The sequence below is a fragment of the Narcine bancroftii genome, chromosome 5 (assembly GCF_036971445.1).
Source record: "Narcine bancroftii isolate sNarBan1 chromosome 5, sNarBan1.hap1, whole genome shotgun sequence".
Classification (NCBI taxonomy): Eukaryota; Metazoa; Chordata; class Chondrichthyes; order Torpediniformes; family Narcinidae; genus Narcine; species Narcine bancroftii.
Window position 1 is genome coordinate 9,546,045 of NC_091473.1, and position 17,568 is coordinate 9,563,612.

The window sequence follows — 17,568 nt, forward strand, 5'->3', positions numbered from 1 at the left end:
AAAAAGTCTTTTACAGGATTAAAAAAAATTGTATTGCATTTTGATAGAAAAACCTTAACAGTATATGCAATCAAAGTTTATCAATTTATTTCCCTTCAACCACTCCAAATTAAATTGACTTGTAGAAACAATGCTTTTCTTGTGAGAGCCTTAAAAACAAATGAATGGACCTTTGACCCATTAAAGGTTCATTCATCGGTCCAAAACAACCATTCAACAGAAAAAAAAAGAGAAAATGCCATTCAAGACTGGGAGCGGGAAGTTTGCGAATGCACTCCCAAGCCTCATCCACTGTATGAAACCATTTTTTGTTCCCGCTGGGAAGAGAAATGCAAAGATGTGCAGGATACAGCAATGAAGGCTTACACCTTTGAATAGCTCCGACATAACTTCCTTATAAATGGCCTGCTGCTTCAAAACTTTGGGGCAGTAATCTTTCATAATTCTTAATTGTTTTCAGTGTATCTTTATGATGGGCTTCATGGATCAGCAGGTCCTTTGTTTGAGAGCGGTGTAGATGTATAATCAGGTTTTTTACCCTGATTTAGGCTTATTTTTTCCGACCTTCCTACTCCTTGTATCCATTTCAACAGATAAAAACACAAAATATGAAATTCGACACCTGTTTGAAATTTTAGAAAGATTAATGGAAAAAAGAATACTGAAAGTACAGACCTGTGATAGAGATGACTACTCGATATCACACCCAACTGGAGGTTTGGAGAGATCTTAAAAGTTTTCTTTTCATCAGTATTCACCCAGGAAAAGATAAATTATTAGGTGTTCTAAGGGATTGGATATACAATCAATTGGATAGCCATGGACTGATTTGGGATAGTCAATTGTGCGTGGTCATGTTTAACCAATCTTGTTGAGTTTTTTGAGGAGGTTACCAGGAACATTGATGAAGGAAAGGGTGAGGTTGTTGTCTACATGGACTATAGTAAGGCCTTTAACAAGGTCCCACATGGAAGGCTAGTGAGGAAGGTTCAGGTGCTAGGTATTCATGGTGAAGTAATGAACTGGATAGGAGTAGCCAGAGAGTAGTGGTGGATGATTGCTTCTCAGACTGGAGGCCCGTGATTAGTGGTGTACCTCAGGGATCAGTGTTGGGACCATTGTTGTTTGTCATCTACATCAATGATTTGGATAATAATGTGGTAAATTGGTTCAGAAAGATTGCAGATGACACTGTGAGAAACAGAAGTACCTTCACAGAATTTGCTTGAGACAAAAATTGAGAACAAAGAACATTTATTATACAACAATGCAAAGTTGGGTGCTTCCCCTTACCCTGGGAATACATACACATACTGGGGCTCACCCAACTTTTATACAGTTCATTTCAGTGTAGAGGTACCCTCCCCCCCTAACATTCTTCCGTCTCCTGGATAAGTTTGGCATTAGGCAATCCTGTCTGCCTACGTGCTGTTTCTGTGAACTTGGAAGACCAGGGGGTATCCTGTCTCTGTCCGTCCTATCATGTCATTGTCCTTATTCACCTGCCTTTGTCCTTATTCATACCTTCCCAACCCTCAGGGCTTACTAACTCTTATATGCAGAACTTGCTAATTCTGTCTAAGGCTTACTAATTACATATGTGGAACTTGCTGACTCTCTCTAACCCTTATCTTATTCAGACTAACTTTACTTCCTACATTCTAATATCTACCCTTATCCTATTCATACTGGCTTTATTCATTACACATATATCCATACTAGCTTTCTTCATCTCTCATATTTTCATATTAGTTTTACTCATCTCTCACAATCCTCACTTTTCTTTTAGCTACGCTTCGTGAATTCTCAACTGGAATGTATTACTTGTAAACTTGGTCTTTTTCCCAGCGAGTCAGTAAACGAACTGCAGTCTCAGCATCATCAGACAGAATTTGGGAAACATACATCCTTTGGGTTATAGTGATCTGATGAGAGGTCCGTTGAATTAAATACTGCACACAAGTCTTTAGGCAGGGGAGCACCATAATGGCCAGAATAGCGAGTCCAGCTGCTATAAGGGCTGTGGGTATCAGACTCCAGTTACCAATAAAATGTCTAGTCCATCCCACACCGGACCAAGGTTGCCAAGTCTGAACCTGGGCATGGGAAGATTTTCGAACTCCTGAAGAAGTGTCTTTAACTGCCTGACCGTTGTGAGCATTCTCATTAACCAGTCTTTCACAAACGCTGCCTTCAGCAGCCAATGAGTAATCGAGAGCCAGGTGATTTTGTTGAACTGTGGCTCGTATTTGTCATCTTTCTTCAGCCCATAAATTCAGGGCCATCACTGTCTGTTCGGTGATGATCTCCAAGGCTGGAGTCTGATTAAACGATTTAAATGCCAAGCAGCTGTGGTGTTCTGGAGCAGCTTACGTCGTTTACAACTGGAACTCCCCTTACAGTGGTGGTTCTTAACATTCCGAATGTCTGTGTGACCCAAAGGATGATTTACAGGAGACCAAGTTGGGGAGGGGTGTTTCTTGTCACTTAACCTGTGAGTTGCAGCTTGTCTGCGAACATTAGCATAAGTATCACTGAACCTGTGAGTTGCGGCCTGTCTGTGAACATTAGCATATGTATTCATTCTATCTCTGCTACATGTATAATCCTGACTAACATTCTGTCTGTCTTTGTCCCACCATCTTCTTTGTGCTATCTCTTTAAAACTCCTCCTTTTAATATCTGTAGAGGCCGGAATACAAACCAAGTCTACTGCCCTAGGACCATTCTGTTCCTCTGGTCCATGTTGGGATCCTATATTAACCCATACTAAATAAGGTACCCCACTATGACTATACTCTATACCTGCGCCCTATCTGCATTCTAAAGGTAAATAATTGTCACCTCTGCTGCCCCTATTCCAGGAGGACTTAATACATTGTGAGCAATTTGGTGATTTCCCAAAAATTGGGAACCAACAAGTAAACAAAACAGCAAATGGTAAAAACAACATAACAGCACTTTTTCCCGGCGTAGTGTAACTTTCAGATCAGAAGGATGAAGGACTGCACGCCAGGTGGAGGGTAGATTATCAATGTCTTTAGTCCGTGGATCAGCAGCTTGTTTAATTCCTTCTATGTGAGTCCACCCCTTTTCTTTCGTTCGCACTGCAGTGTCTGTAATCAAAAGTACACAATAGGGGCCGTCCCAGATAGGTTTTAGTTGGTGACCTTGCCATGCTTTTACATATACCCAATCACCAGATTTAATAAAATGAATAGGATGCTCCAGGGGTGGGTTTTGAGCTAATAAACCCTTCTGTTATAATTCGTATAGAGAGACAGAAAGTCCCTATAAATATTTGGATATGTACTGGTCATTAGCCTCAGGGTTAGGGGTATTAAAAGGTGACATATAAGGTTCGAGTATACCATCTTTCACCAACTGGTCAATTACTGGCTGCAGCCCCTTTCGGCCAGCCATCGGAATTGGATACTGCTTTCATCTAATTACTTGCTCAGGATCTTTTAAAGTAACTTGCAGGGGAGGAAAATCTAACACTCCTCTATTGCTTCTTTTTGCCCATACTCCAGGATTTATTAGTTCCCGATCCTCCTCGGTTAATACATACAATTGAACCCCGATACCTGATTCCTGTGGTCTGGTGCCGATAGCCAATTGGTCCTGTAAATCTCATCCTAACAAACAAACTCCAGCTTGGGGAACTAGTAGAATGTCCTCCGTTACTATCTTCTCTCCCATTTGTATTCTTACATCCCTTAATACAGGGACCGTAAAATCTCTTCCTCCTACTCCCGAAATCATCACTGTCCCCTCTATCTTAACACCCTCGAGTGGTTGTAAAATACTAGACCGGGCTGCTCCAGAATCTTGTCATCTTGTAATCTTGTCACTGTGGGGTCCAATGCTTAAATTGACCAATGGTTCTCCGTGCAGCCCCACGGTGTGTATTGACTGAGAAACATGACCCCCCCTATTCATAATCTGCTTCCATCAGTGCGTAAGATCGCGTCTCCCTGGCTCGCATTGGGCATTCTCTCTTAAAATGTCCCTCCTTTTTACAATGGTAGCAAACTAATGCTCCTGTTTCCCAATTCCTACCGGGATTACCACGAGGTCCCAGGAACGGTCGTCATCCCCGGAATTCCCCTCTACCCTTGCCCCTGCTCTGGTCTCTACTCTCCCACTCCCGGAGCTCCTCCCAATGTCCAGGAGCTGGCACACAGCCCCTACCCTTTCCTTGCTGTCCCTCCATGACTTCCTTGACTGCCTGCATCAAAATCTTAGCCTTTCCTTTCTGTTTATTGGGCATTCTCTCTTAAAATTACGCACCTCCGTACTAGTCAAGGGCACATTTACGAAACCGAGACCCCCTCCCATGGGAACTTCCCGTAAAGGTCTCATCCAGTTTATTTCTGGCTTATCCTCTCCTTTACAATGTCTAGATTCCTGCTCTCCGGGAAATGAATCAAAGGGTTCTGCCCTTCCCTCCCGGAGGGTCTCACACTGTTTTGAATCAAAGTCTTCTCCCTCTCTTTTCAATTGAGGTGGTAATCTAGTACTTTGTGAACAGGCCATCTTACCACCCATACTTTCTTCTCCTTTCTTTAGCTGTGGGGGAGGAGGGGAAGGTGAAGAAGGGTAGAGCATAGGAGAGAGGGGAAAGATAGGAGCCGGCATAGGAGGAGCATAAGGTGGAGGAAGGGAATGTAACACATCCCATCCTTGTGTTTCAGGGACAAAAGGTTCCTCATCCTTCTTGTCCTTACATTCCTTTTCATTCAAAACCAGTTGATCAACCGATCCACTGAGCCAGCAGGCTAGGCTGTATATTCTCTGCTCTCAATATTATCTCTTTGATTTTGATAGAGCCAGATGTTCAATGCCTGACACATCCCGTCCTCATTGGATCCGAACTTTGGCCAATATACCGAATTCCCTTTTATCGGGTTTTTAACCCATTCCAAACAGCAATACCTGACCATGGTCTGTTTGTCTTTCCCGCGGGTTTTCCCCGCACCCCAATCAGATAGCATTAATCCTAACGGACTTTGCTTAGTTATCTGATCATCCCGTCCTTCCTTAGGTCTATTTCCCTTGCTACTCACACCTCCCATACTAACAGATAAGTAAAATTCCTCTTACCGGGATCCAGTAGCTTTCCTAGCGCACTTCCTTAACGTCCTCCCGTCATTTGTTCTCAATGCCTCTTCTCGGATATCACTCGCTTCATCCACTGACCAGTCACCCGTCGTCCGTGAGTCCAGCTGAATCAGCCAGGGTGCACCTACCTTCGTCGTCGGGCACTCTGTCAGTGGAGGGAGTGGGATCCCGGACGAGTCCCCATTTGTGAGAAACAGAAGTACCTTCACAGAATTTGCTCGAGACAAAAATTGAGAACAAAGAACATTTATTATACAACAATGCAAAGTTGGGTGCTTCCCCTTACCCTGGGAATACACACACATACTGGGGCTCTCCCAACTTTTATACAGTTCATTTCAGTGTAGAGGTACCCTCCCCCCCCTAACATTCTTCTGCCTCCTGAATAAGTTTGGCATTAGGCAATCCTGTCTGCCTATGTGCTGTTTCTGTGAACTTGGAGGACAGGACTGTCTCTGTCCCATCATGTCATTGTCCTTATTCACCTGCCTTTGTCCTTATTCATACCTTCCCAACCCTCAGGGCTTACTAACTCTTATATGCAGAACTTGCTGATTCTGTCTAAGGCTTACTAATTACATATGCGGAACTTGCTGACTCTCTCTAAGGCTAGAAGACCCTTATCTTATTCAGACTAACTTTACTTCCTACATTCTATTATCCAGCCTTATCCTATTCATACTGGCTTTATTCATTACACATATATCCATACTAGCTTTCTTCATCTCTCATATTTTCATATTAGTTTTACTCATCTCTCACAACACTAAGATTGAAGGCATTGTGGTCAGCGAATAAGGTTTTCAAAGCTTGCAGAGGGATCTGGTCCAGCAGGAAAAATGGCAGATGGAATTTAATGCATACATGTGTGAGGTGTTGCATTTTGGAAGGATAAGTGTAGGGCACTGAGTAGTGTGGTAGGACAGGGGATATGAGAATATAGATACATTTTTCCTTGAAAATGGCATCAAAGGTGGACAGGGTTGTAAAGAAAGCTTTTGGAATATTGGCCTTCATAATTATTGAGTATAGGAGCTGGGATGTTATGGTAAAGTTGTGTTTTGGTCACCTAACTACAGGAAAGATCTCAATTAGATAGAAAGAGTGCAGAGAAGATTTACTAGGATGTTGCCTGGACTTCAGGAACCGAGTTACAGGGAAAATGTAAACAGGTTAGGACTTTATTCCCTGGAGTGGAGAAGAAGGAGGTGAGATTTGATTAAGGCATTTAAAATTTTGAGGGGGATAGACAGAGTAAATGTAGACAGGCTTTTTCCACTGAGGGTAGGTGAGATATAAACCAGAGGACATGGGTTAAGGGTGAAAGGGGAAAAGTTTAGGGTGAACATGAGGGGAACTTCATCACACATAGTAGTGGGTGTGGAATGAGCTTCCAGCTGAAGTGGTGTATGTGGGCTCCATTTTAACATTTTAAGAAGTATTTGGACAGGTAAATGGATGGGAGAGGTATGGAGAGCTATGGACTGGGTGCAGGTGAATGGGATGAGGCAAAAAAAAATGGGCCAAAGAGGCCTGTTTCAGTAATGTTCTACGACGGGACCACTGATCATGTTCTTTTCTGTGGTGATAATTGATAGAAGGTCAATAGGGGCTCCTTTCTTCTTTTTCCCACTGTTAAAGTGATGAGTAGTGAGGTTTAATCTGTCCAACATTTTTAATTAATGTTTATGTAAGGAATCACATGTCATCACAGAGATATCAGTGTTAAAACTGTACTGAATCATGTTGGCTGGTTTTGGCATGCATACATCTCTACTGTTTTATATTAAGCTGTACTGAACTACTCAGTGCATAAGTGTGGCGATACGACCACCAGCCTACTGCAGGGGGAAATCTCTGTACCTGCAGGAAGACCACCTAAGCAGCTGACTCCACCTGGCTGGCTGCCAATCAGCTAACCTGAATAGACCATCTAAGGCACACATGTCAAACTCTGGCCCGCGGGCCAAATTTGGCCCACGATATAATTATATTTGGCCCGCGAGATCATTTCAAAAATGTATTAGAGGTGGCCCGCTGGCCGCCGCGCCAGTATAGCGCATGCACAGTAATACAACAAATCCCAGAATGCACTGGCGTCAGCCTGCTAATCGCCCCCACCTCCTCTGTTTACGTTGCAGGGTCTCACCGTGGATTCTGGTTTTGGGGCCTGGCCGGTGTCAGGGGAAGCCAAGGCCACTTCCCAGCGCCCGGAACCGGAGGCCTCGGGCCTGACTTCGCCAGGACCGTTGCCCACTCCCCCTCCCTGCCGCAGGCCGACCCGCGACTCACGGTGACGGGGCTGCTGATCCGCTGAGATGCCGCCCTGCAGCGAGAGCCGATGCCCCCGCACTGTCGTTGTCCAACCCGATCGCCCGCAAACCCCGCCCTCCCGCACACAGGCCTGAGTAAGGATTATGAACTTTAATCTCAGGATAAAACGATCTTCCAATAGTTTCACGTCACAGTGATAAATATATTCCTGGTTAAAAATGGTCCTGCACCTGGATACAAGCTCATTAGGCATAAAACTTGAAAAGTGTGTCAATCAAAGGATATCTGTACCAATGGAAAAAGGGCATGGCAAATAACCCTGCTAGAGTTCATGCCCACAATCAGTCACCCATTTGATTGTTTCAGGAATCATGTTATTCTCCCACATTCTCAATAGCCCTCAGATTTTACTATTCGACAGCACACAGGCAACATTTGACAAATCCTCTATAGAGAAATATTATTTATTGAATATTTTATTTCTCATTTGTTAATGCTTCTGGAAAGAGTTTATCCAAAACTATTATTAAACATTTATTTTAATAAGAAAAAGTTTAACATTACATATGTTGAAAGAAGAGAAAACATGCAGATGTTGTTGAAAATTTTCAATAAATATTTAGTTAATTTTGGCCCTCTGTGAATTTGAGTTTGACACCCCTGATCTAAGGGGCTGACTTCACCTGGCCGGCTGTCAATCAGCTGACCTGAATATAAACCTGAGCTGGGCCCTCCTGAGCCAGTCACGCAGGGAGCCACCAAGGCTGGAACTGGTGTTCAGACTTTTACTGGAATATAGCCTGTTGTACAGTCTTTTGAGTTTGTGCTTGCTTGCTGCTCCCTCAGCGCGCCATAATAAGGCAGCATCTGCAGAGAGAGATGCAGTTAATGCTTCAGGCCAATGACCCTTCATTAGAAGTTTATGATGAAAGATCATCAACCCTCAAACAATTTCACACTTTCTCTCTGTACAAATGATCGCTCTCCTGCAGTGGGCTTTCAGAATGTTCTGTTTTTCTGCCATCTGGATTTGTTTTCTATTTGCTTTTCTCCAGTATTATAGTTTGAGACTGGGTCAGGATCCAAGCCATTTGCTTTGTTCCAATACACTAAGTTGCTTCCTAATGTTCATGATGTGACTGAGCACTAGTGCCTGTGATGAAGGAGATCTCAAGAAAGATTAGACCACGGCTATGTTCCAGTTTATTGAATGCAGCACCATTTAGCTCAGTCTATAACCTGCAATATTTTCTCCTGAACAAGAAGGTAGCTTAATTCTAACTTTATTGGATCTACAGATGATGCTTATTAATGCTGCTTCTGGGGTATTAATGAACCCAGTTGATTTTAAATGTACGTCTGACTTGCATTGCTACAGTTCCTTCTTGAAGGTACTCATTTGATCAATATATTCATACTTCGCAGGTATCATCAGGGCTGGCAGCGCCCATTTTATGGTTCATTGGCTGAGAAGGAGGAGTACAGGTAAGAGAATACAAGGCAGCCTGAAGGGTGCTCCTGTGTGGATGTTGGCCAGGTCATGTTGAGTCTAGCTCTCACCTCTGGTTTTGTACAGCCAGATTCACTGCTGCAGCTGTTTTACAGAGCAGACCAGGTTTTGGTCTGTGATACAGTGGAAAATCAGGTGCCATCTGCAGACCAACATCAGAGCCTTCTGGCAAATTGTGCTGTTAAAGGATTCCTTCCACAGTTTCTGATGATGATGGAGATGCGAGTTTATTATCCTATAAGGTCATGAGACATTGGAGCAGAAATAGGCTATTCAGCCCATTGAGTCTACCCCACTATTTAATCATGAGCTGATCCATTTCACCTCTCAGCCCCACTGCCCGTCCTTCTCCCCATAATCTTTGATGCCCTGGCTAATCAAGAACGTATCAATCTCTGTCTTAAATGCACCCAATGACCTGGTCTCCACAGCCACCTGTGGCAACAAATTCCACAGATTTACCACCATCTAGCTGAAGAAATTCCTCCCATCTCTGTTCTAAGCAGAGGCCTTTCAATCCAGAAGTTGTGCCCTCTTGTCCTAGACTCTCCCACTGAGGGAAACAACCTTTCCACATCCACTTTGCCCGTGCATTTCAACATTCAAAATGTTTCAATGAGATCACCCTCATTCTCCTAAATTCGAACGAGTACAAGCCAAGAGCAGTTAAACGCTCCTCACATGATAACCTTTTCATTCCTGGGATTTTCCTTGTGAACCTCTCTGAACATTCCCCAACAACAGCACATCCTTTCTTAAATGAGTCCAATGTTCACTTCATAGTGGTCAGTGATCCCATTCGGTGAATGGGACTGTGCTCGGTGTGTCAGCCAAGACCAGTGTAAAACTGAGGCCCCTTTTGGCTTACTGGATTAGAGATAGCCCTGTAATCAGTGGTGCATCTGACCTTCAATACCTTCCATACTTGCTGTAGTGCACAAAAATTAGAAGTGCACCAACAAGTACCCAGAACAGCTGACTTGCCGCTGGTGAAATCCTGCTGCATCCATGCATAGCATGGATGAATCCTTCATTTGCCCCCTTCCCTGATCAAGTGACATTATCTTGCCTCAAAGGTACATTCAAAGTTTTGAGTCAGAAAGTGTGGACTCCAGCAACAGTCCAAGGACTAACATAGATCATCTAGGTTTGCTCTGTGAGTACTTTAACTCACTGCACTGCTGGCTCACCTGTGGTCCTGATATCGTCTGAAGACCTTCCTGTCCAAACTTGTCCCTCGACTCCCACAAGACTTAAGGACAGTCACATTACATGTCCCCCCTTATTTGTTGCTCGGTTTAGTCACATAGCAACCGTAATCAATATACGAATTCTGCTCATCTGTAGATAGTTGAATACAAACTGGAGTTTATGAAGTGAGCCAATGAACAGATCGTTCCTTTTACTTAAGGATTCCATACAAGTTCTAACTCTCTCTTCCATTCAGAGAAGGGTGGCTCAGTGAGTAATGTTTCTGCGTCAGCACTCCAGCAACCATAACCTGATTTATGGTGCTGTCAGTGTGGAGTTTGCATGCTCTCTCTCCCTCTGACTTTTCTGCCAATTTCCACCCTCAACCCAAAAACGTGCAAGTTGGCATGTTGCCTTTCATGTGAAGATGAGTGTTAGAATCTGGGTTAGTGCGGGAGGGGGCGTGGGTGGGGGGGGGGAGGGGGAGAAAATCTGCGAGAATGCAGGGAGAATAAAACATGGTATTAGTACAGATGGGCAGCTGTTGGCCAATGTAGATTCCGGGGGCAAAAGGGCCAGCTTTCTAGCTGTGAAACACCCTATTGTCTCATTAATGAAAGGGTACAAGGTGTCCTTTGCACTTGTTTGTTTGGGGTATAGACAGAGAGAGAGAGAGAGAGATCGGCACCTGCAGTATTCAGGCACATCACAGATTGCCATGGAGTTAACCAGTTTTTCTACAATTGCCTGTTGAAGGCGTGAGATCAGACAGCTGCTCAAGTGGCAAATGAATCAGCGGTGGGAAGCTCAGCGCTATGCATTATTCGTGCGTGCCAGAGAGGGAGAAGCAGTGCGTGAGGCTGACAGGAAGGCACTTCTTCAGGACCTCGAAAAGCAGAGTGCTCGCTCCCGATTTCTTCAAGCATTTCGGGATGAAAACAAGAAGGTGAGAGACTCTGATCACAAATAAACTTTTGCCAAGACCTTCATACGATTGAAAAATGATATTTTGCATTGGTAAATTTGATGGCTTCATGGACAGCATGGGTTTTGTGGGCTGAAAGGTCTGTCCCTGTGCTATATTCTTTTCTCGAACCATATTTGATATTTACACTATTAATATTGTGGAGATTTTAGAAGATCATAATGTGGGCAGCATTTATTTTTCATATCTGCCATATGAAAGATGGTGTCAAGCTGGAGACGGTACACAGAAGATTTACCAGGATGTTGCCAGGACTTGGGGGTCAGAGATCTAGAGGGAGAGGATGAACAAGCTAATGCTTGATTCCTTGGGGTACCGGAGGATGGGGAGTCCAAACACTCAGAGGAACAGATCAGGTGGATGGAGTCTGTTGCCCAGAGTAGAGGAATGGGTAAAGTGAAACATGAAAGGCTGCAGATACTGGGATTGTAGTAAAAACATACACAGAAATGCTGGAGGAGCTCAGCTGGTCTCACAGTGTCCATAGGAGGTAGAGATATTACTGATGTTTCGGGGCTGAGACCTTCTTCAAGGAATAATTAAAGAACAGGAATAAAGAGACTAGACTGACGGGGAGGAGTCCAGCCCAACAAACAAAATGTGCTCATTGGATATGATAAGAGGAGAGGTGAGAATTGATTTTATCTCTGAAAGAGGGAAAAGAGAGACAAAGCTGGGGGGTGGTTTAACAGAAACCGGAGTAATTGATGTTAATGCCATCTGGAGGGTGCCCAGATGGAAGATGAGGTGTTGTTCCTCCAATTTGTGGGTGATCTCAGTCAGGCAGTCCATGAGACCATGGACAGATGTCAGCAAGGGAATGGGATGGGGAATTAAAATGGTGGCCACTGGGAGATCAACACTATTGTGGCAGACAGAGTAGGGGTGGTCAACAAATGATCTCCCAGTCTGCAACCAGACTCTCCAATGTAAAGGAGACCACAGCTGGAGCACCGGATGCTGTAGATGACCCTGCAAATTCCCAAGTGAAATGTTGCTTCACTTGGAAGGACAGTTTGGGGCCCCAAATGATGCTGAAGGAGGAGGTGTGGGGTGCAAATGGAGCATTTCCTGTGGCCACAGGGGTAGGTGCCAATGGGACAATTTGTGGGGAGGGAGGAGTGGACAAGGGATTCATGGAGGGAGGGGTCCCTATAGAAGGAGTAGAGGAGAGGAGAGGAGAGGGGAAGATGTGTTTAGTTGTGGGATCACGTAGTAGGTGTTGGAAATGGCAGAGGAGGATATGTTGGATGCGGAGGTTGGTGGGGCGATAGGTGAGGACAAGGGGCATCTGTCTTTTCTGTGTGGAGGAGGGCAGGGCAGATGTGCGGGTAATGGAGGATATGTGGGGAGCACTGAGTTGGTGGTGGAGGGAAAGCCACATTGTTTGAAGAAGGACATCTCTGATGATCTGGCATGGAAGTGCTCGGCCTGGGAGCAGATGCAATGGAGCTGGAGGACTTGAGAAAATCCTTACAATGAGTGGGGTCTGAAGAGGTGCATTCGAGGTGGCTGTGGGAGTTAGTGGGTAACCAGTGGACATTGGTTCAGGGTGAAGTGAGGGGTGGGGAGAAGGAGAGAGAACTGCAATAGGAAGCTGAGGAGTGACTTTTATAGCAGGTAGTGAGGGTGTGGAACCGACTGCTGGAGGAGGTGGTTGAGGCAGGTACTATTGCAATGTTAAAGAATAATTTGGACTGATACGCGGATGGATTAAGAGGGTGGGACATTGGGTTGAAGGGCCCGTTTCTAGCAAGTCTAGGTGGGCTCTTCAATGCCGCTGTTTCTGTGTGAATGACTTGGAGTTCATTTCAGTTGCACAGCACATTCTAGACTTGCTCAGCGATTCACAGGCAATGGAATCCGGAACCATGGACAGAAACTCACCAGGATTTTGCTTCCAAAGCAACAGGAGAAATATTTCACCCTGTGTCTTTCTGAAGTGCATACTCACTCAGATTGACGCCAATAAAGTCTCTAGCGATATTTTAAAGAGCAGGTTTTCCAGAGTCCTAAATAAATCAAGAAGAGGTTCCTGCCTTTTCCTGCTTCGTTGAAGATTTCTGTGACCAGCACCTACACAGTGATTTTAATTCTAACGTACTTCATTGACTGAAACACTGGGTTGTCAAGTTTCTATCCAACACCTGCATACATTTATTCTCTTTTATTTGTTCCTCTTAGCTGATGGAAATTCAGTGGAAGGAGAAAAGATTAGCAAAGTCCATGGATTCTCTACGAGAACGTGAAATGCTGCAATACAATCCCATCAACTGGAGCGGTACACTAAAATAGATACAGACTTAAAACCATCTACATTTCCTATGGGTGTACAGAAGGCCATTTTACATTCTTAATAAAGTTGCTGCTCAATATTTTCAAGTTTAGTCTTTCAGCCTCTAACCCAGTGGTCCTCAACCTTCTTCTTCCCACTCATGTCCCACTTTAAGTATTCCCTATGCCATCGGTGTTCTGTGATTAGTAAGAGATTGCTTAAAGTAGGATGTGGGTGGGAAGAAAAAGTTTGAAAACCACAGTTTTAATCATCCCTAATTGACTCATTATGTGCATGGATTCATAACTCCAAAGGAAATGGGCCAATGACAATTTTTCCCAAGCAAAATATTTCAGTCACAATTAGGTCTAGAGCTGTGATTCTCAACCTTCCCTTCCCACTCACATCCCACCTTAAGCAATCCCTTACTCATCACAGAACACCTATGGCATTGGGATTACTTAAGGTGGTTTGTGAGTGGGAAGAAAACGTTTGAAAACCACTGGTCTAACCCTTCCCCCAGTTTTGTCTCTTCTCTTGGATATACAAGCTGTACCTCAAGGACTTTGCCTTAGGGTCAGTGGTTCATTTGTTGACCTGGTCCATTTCAGTAGTATAGCCTGATGGGGAGTCAAGCCACTGCCTAATTTATTTTGCAGAAAGCGAGTGTGAGCAAAACTTTGCTTGAAAAGATATCATGGGACCATTCTAAAAACAGGGGATTTCTTCCAATATTCCAGGCAACAGTGTTAGCTGGGCGCTATTGGAACTGTTCTAGGCCCAGCTCAAAGTGTTTATTTTTAATTCCAGGTGTTTTAAGGATTTCCCTGTCTACATCTGATACCATTTGGGTTGATCCCACTACTAAAAAGCATATTTGGAATACCCAAGAAATATAATTTCCAAACCCATTCACCTAAAAAGGTTTCTATTTATTTACCAAATATTGATCAGAGTTCATTTCAAACCCATCTGTATCAGGTTTCCAGTGAAATACCTGGATACATTATTGAATTTGATGGTTTCATGCATTTGTAAACTAATAAATACAGACCATGTTGCATTAATCCATGTTCTAGCGGGTCCAGGTGTTCAAATAGAAGTAAAGACATCAGTTAATGGTTCTGATATTCATAAACCAATGTTTAGGGAAATGCATATACAACTGTCCGCTTGCCTAGAAGTAACAAGAGCACAAGTGGAAATGTCTAACAACCATATACACAATCATCTAGAGGTAATGCAAATCCCACACTGGAGTGATACTTGACCACTTCATTTATACAGGGTAGCAGAAATTACACATCAATAGGTTTTCAACGCTTCATCTCAGTTTTCTGTTTTGTTTTTCAATATATTTTTCAAATCCATTGTCTAAGATGTGAAGTCGTATACAACAGTCCAATATCACACTCTCCGAATTCAGGCACAAACTGTACACTCTCAGCATGAATGGTAATGAGCCAGCTCTACGATGAAAGAGCAGAGGCTCATCCCATTTTATCCCCTTGGCTGATCAAAGGAAATTTCAGTGTGGACGCGTCCAGCAGCAGTTGAACCACGTGCAATATGGGTGCAATGTTTAACTGCACCTCTGTTTAAACAAAGGATAAAGTAACCATAGTAACTTCGATGTTAACGACCAAAATAAAATACTTCAATCTTACTTGCTTAAAATGCAGGGAAAAGAATTACTGCTTTTAAACACCAAATCTCTGCCATTCCCTTTGCACGGTGTGATTCAAAAACAAGAAGAAAACAGTTAAACATGACAACTTTGGTAACACTGCTTTATTGAGAGGACCAGATATATAAAAACATCTTTTGTGCCCAATCCCTCAAACTTATCAATCCATGAGAGCCACACCAGCATCCTTTTAAAAGGGAAATTGCTTCCCAAATACAGTAAAGTGTAGACAAGTTAATGGCTAACATAACAGACTGCAGAATTCTACAAGAATGTGATGCATCATAGGCAGGGAATATGCAAACATTAAAATCACAGCAAAACAGTACAAATAAATAGAAAATTCCACTGAAGAAAAGCAGAAATAAAATCTGCTGGAGATGCAGAGTAAAGCTGGCAATATCTGCAGAGGTGACAAGTTATTAATGTACTCAGAATCTTTGCCATTCCTCAGAACACTCCAAAACAATTGCGTCTGATTATCACTGATTAGCTGTTTTTCACACTGCAGGTGAGCGGTGACCCTACTTTGTCCCGGTGAAATTCCCAGAAATGCAGGTGTGAAAGCTGGGCCTTTCACACCACAGTCAAAATTCATGGAAATTTGCCATCCTCAGTAATTTAGGGGGTCCCACCCCCAACCAATGACGTGTTACGCACTCACAGGAGTAGAGTAAATTCACCCCTCATCCATCCGTTCGTCGCTGGCCCACCCACTCTCTCACCAGCTCCCTCCCTCCCTCCCCCCCACCCCACCACCACTACCCGCCAGCCCATGCGCCCACCCCCCACTCCCACACCGTGTCTACTTAGTGAAGTTATTTATAATGGAACAAATGTCCAAGACATATTCCCCATAAATTCAAAACCTTCAAGTATCCATAAATATTAATCCAATAAGTCAGTTGCAGGTTACTTTACTAAAGGTTACTTATAAGTTACTAAATATAAGTTACTTTATAAGAGAAAGCAAACAAAACATTCCCTGGGAATAGAGATACATCCCATGGAGGTGGTGAAACCACGTGCTGTATATAAAGATGCTAAGTCCAAGTTGTACAAGAGAGGCTACAAACCCTTCCTTCACTTCCCGGCACATCTTTGGATCATTCTCCCGGACAAGATGTATTGTTGGCTGGGCTCAACCTGGGATGTGCAGAAATTTCTTGATGGCCTCCCTTCCACCTTTACTTCTGTGAATCTGTAACATTTTTGTTTCTATATTCTAAATTCACAAGAAGTATGTGATTCAGATGGTTAAAGGTCATAGAGCTTATAATTATTTAATTGTAATAAGGATGTTCCAGTGATTTTCTCTGTTTTTTGACTTTGGTTTTACCATAAGGACTTTTTAAAAGAAAAATCTTTTGAGTTAGGATTAGATCAGTGGTTCTCAACCTTTTTCTTTCCACTTTAAGTAATCCCTATGCCATAGGTGCTCTGTGATTAGTATGGGATTGGTTAAGGTGGGATGTGGGTAGAAAGAAAAAGTTTGAAAACCACTGTTTTAATTGTCCCTAATTGACTCGTTATGTGCACGGTTTCAGAACTCCAAAGGAAATAGGCCAATGACCATTTTTCTCAAGCAAAATATTTCAGTAACAATTGGATCTAGAGCAGTGATTTTCAGCCTTCCTTTCCCACCCACATCCCACCTTAAGCAATCCTTTACTAATCACAGAGCACCAATGGCATAGGGATTACTTAAAGTGGGATGTGCGTGGAAAGGAAAAAGTTGAGAACCACTGGACTAGATATTCTTTTGAGGGTTTAACTTTCACTTTTTCTTACTATTTTGTTCTATTAGTTTGAATACTTTTTAATTTTTAAACTTATTTGGCCCATTAAATTAAATTGGTAAACTGTTAAGTTAGTAAATCATTTAATATATAATTCATTTTAAGGGTCATTTTCTTTTAAGCTCTCAGAATCTAACCTTGTTATTTCATTATTAGCCATAACAAGTTTAGATTTGTTTGTAAGTTTTAATGTCATTTACATTTAGATAAGAGTATTGCCTTCAGGAAGATTTTTGGAGGGGGTAGTATGCTTGGGATTTAGCTTGCTATTGCTTGGGATAGTTTTTGAGGAGTGAGGGGAAAGGGAGGATCTGCTTTAGGATTCCTTTCTGCAGTTGCTATGGTGATTCATGCCTGCTACATTCCTTTGTCAATCAGGTTTTACTAGTTTCCTGGTTAAACTGAATTAACTGGAATTTTTATTAATTTTCTTTTTCAGTATTTCTGCTTTTAATTCAGTTTATATGGGTTGAGATATTAATAATGTGTTGGAATATTCAAGGTTTAAATCACCCTATCAAATGCAAGAAGGTATGCATGTAAAAAAAAAGTTTAAAGCTAATATTATATTTTAAAAGAATGACACTGCAACATTTTTGATGTTGGAGAGGACAACACTTTCATGCATCTTTTATGGCAAAGGCAAGAGGAGTTTTGAGTTTAATTAACAAGCAGGGCTCATCACTGAGGGTAGCTAACAGCTCCTCCATCTGGACTTTTGGG

At 42.9% G+C, this 17,568-nt stretch overlaps 1 protein-coding gene across 5 annotated transcripts in view; it reads left to right on the top strand.

Moving 5' to 3' along the window:
- The window catches only part of LOC138763097 (uncharacterized), a 41,080-nt gene extending 27,542 nt beyond the window's left edge, over nucleotides 1-13,538 (top strand). For all 5 annotated transcript variants that reach the window (XM_069936740.1, XM_069936744.1, XM_069936741.1 and 2 more), the window contains 3 exons: nucleotides 8,824-8,883; nucleotides 10,856-11,045; nucleotides 13,269-13,538. In XM_069936740.1, coding sequence (XP_069792841.1) covers nucleotides 8,824-8,883; nucleotides 10,856-11,045; nucleotides 13,269-13,379 — 361 coding nt within the window. In that variant the 3' untranslated portion in view covers nucleotides 13,380-13,538. The remainder of the gene's footprint in view (nucleotides 1-8,823; nucleotides 8,884-10,855; nucleotides 11,046-13,268) is intronic.
- The last annotated feature ends 4,030 nt before the right edge of the window (nucleotides 13,539-17,568 follow it).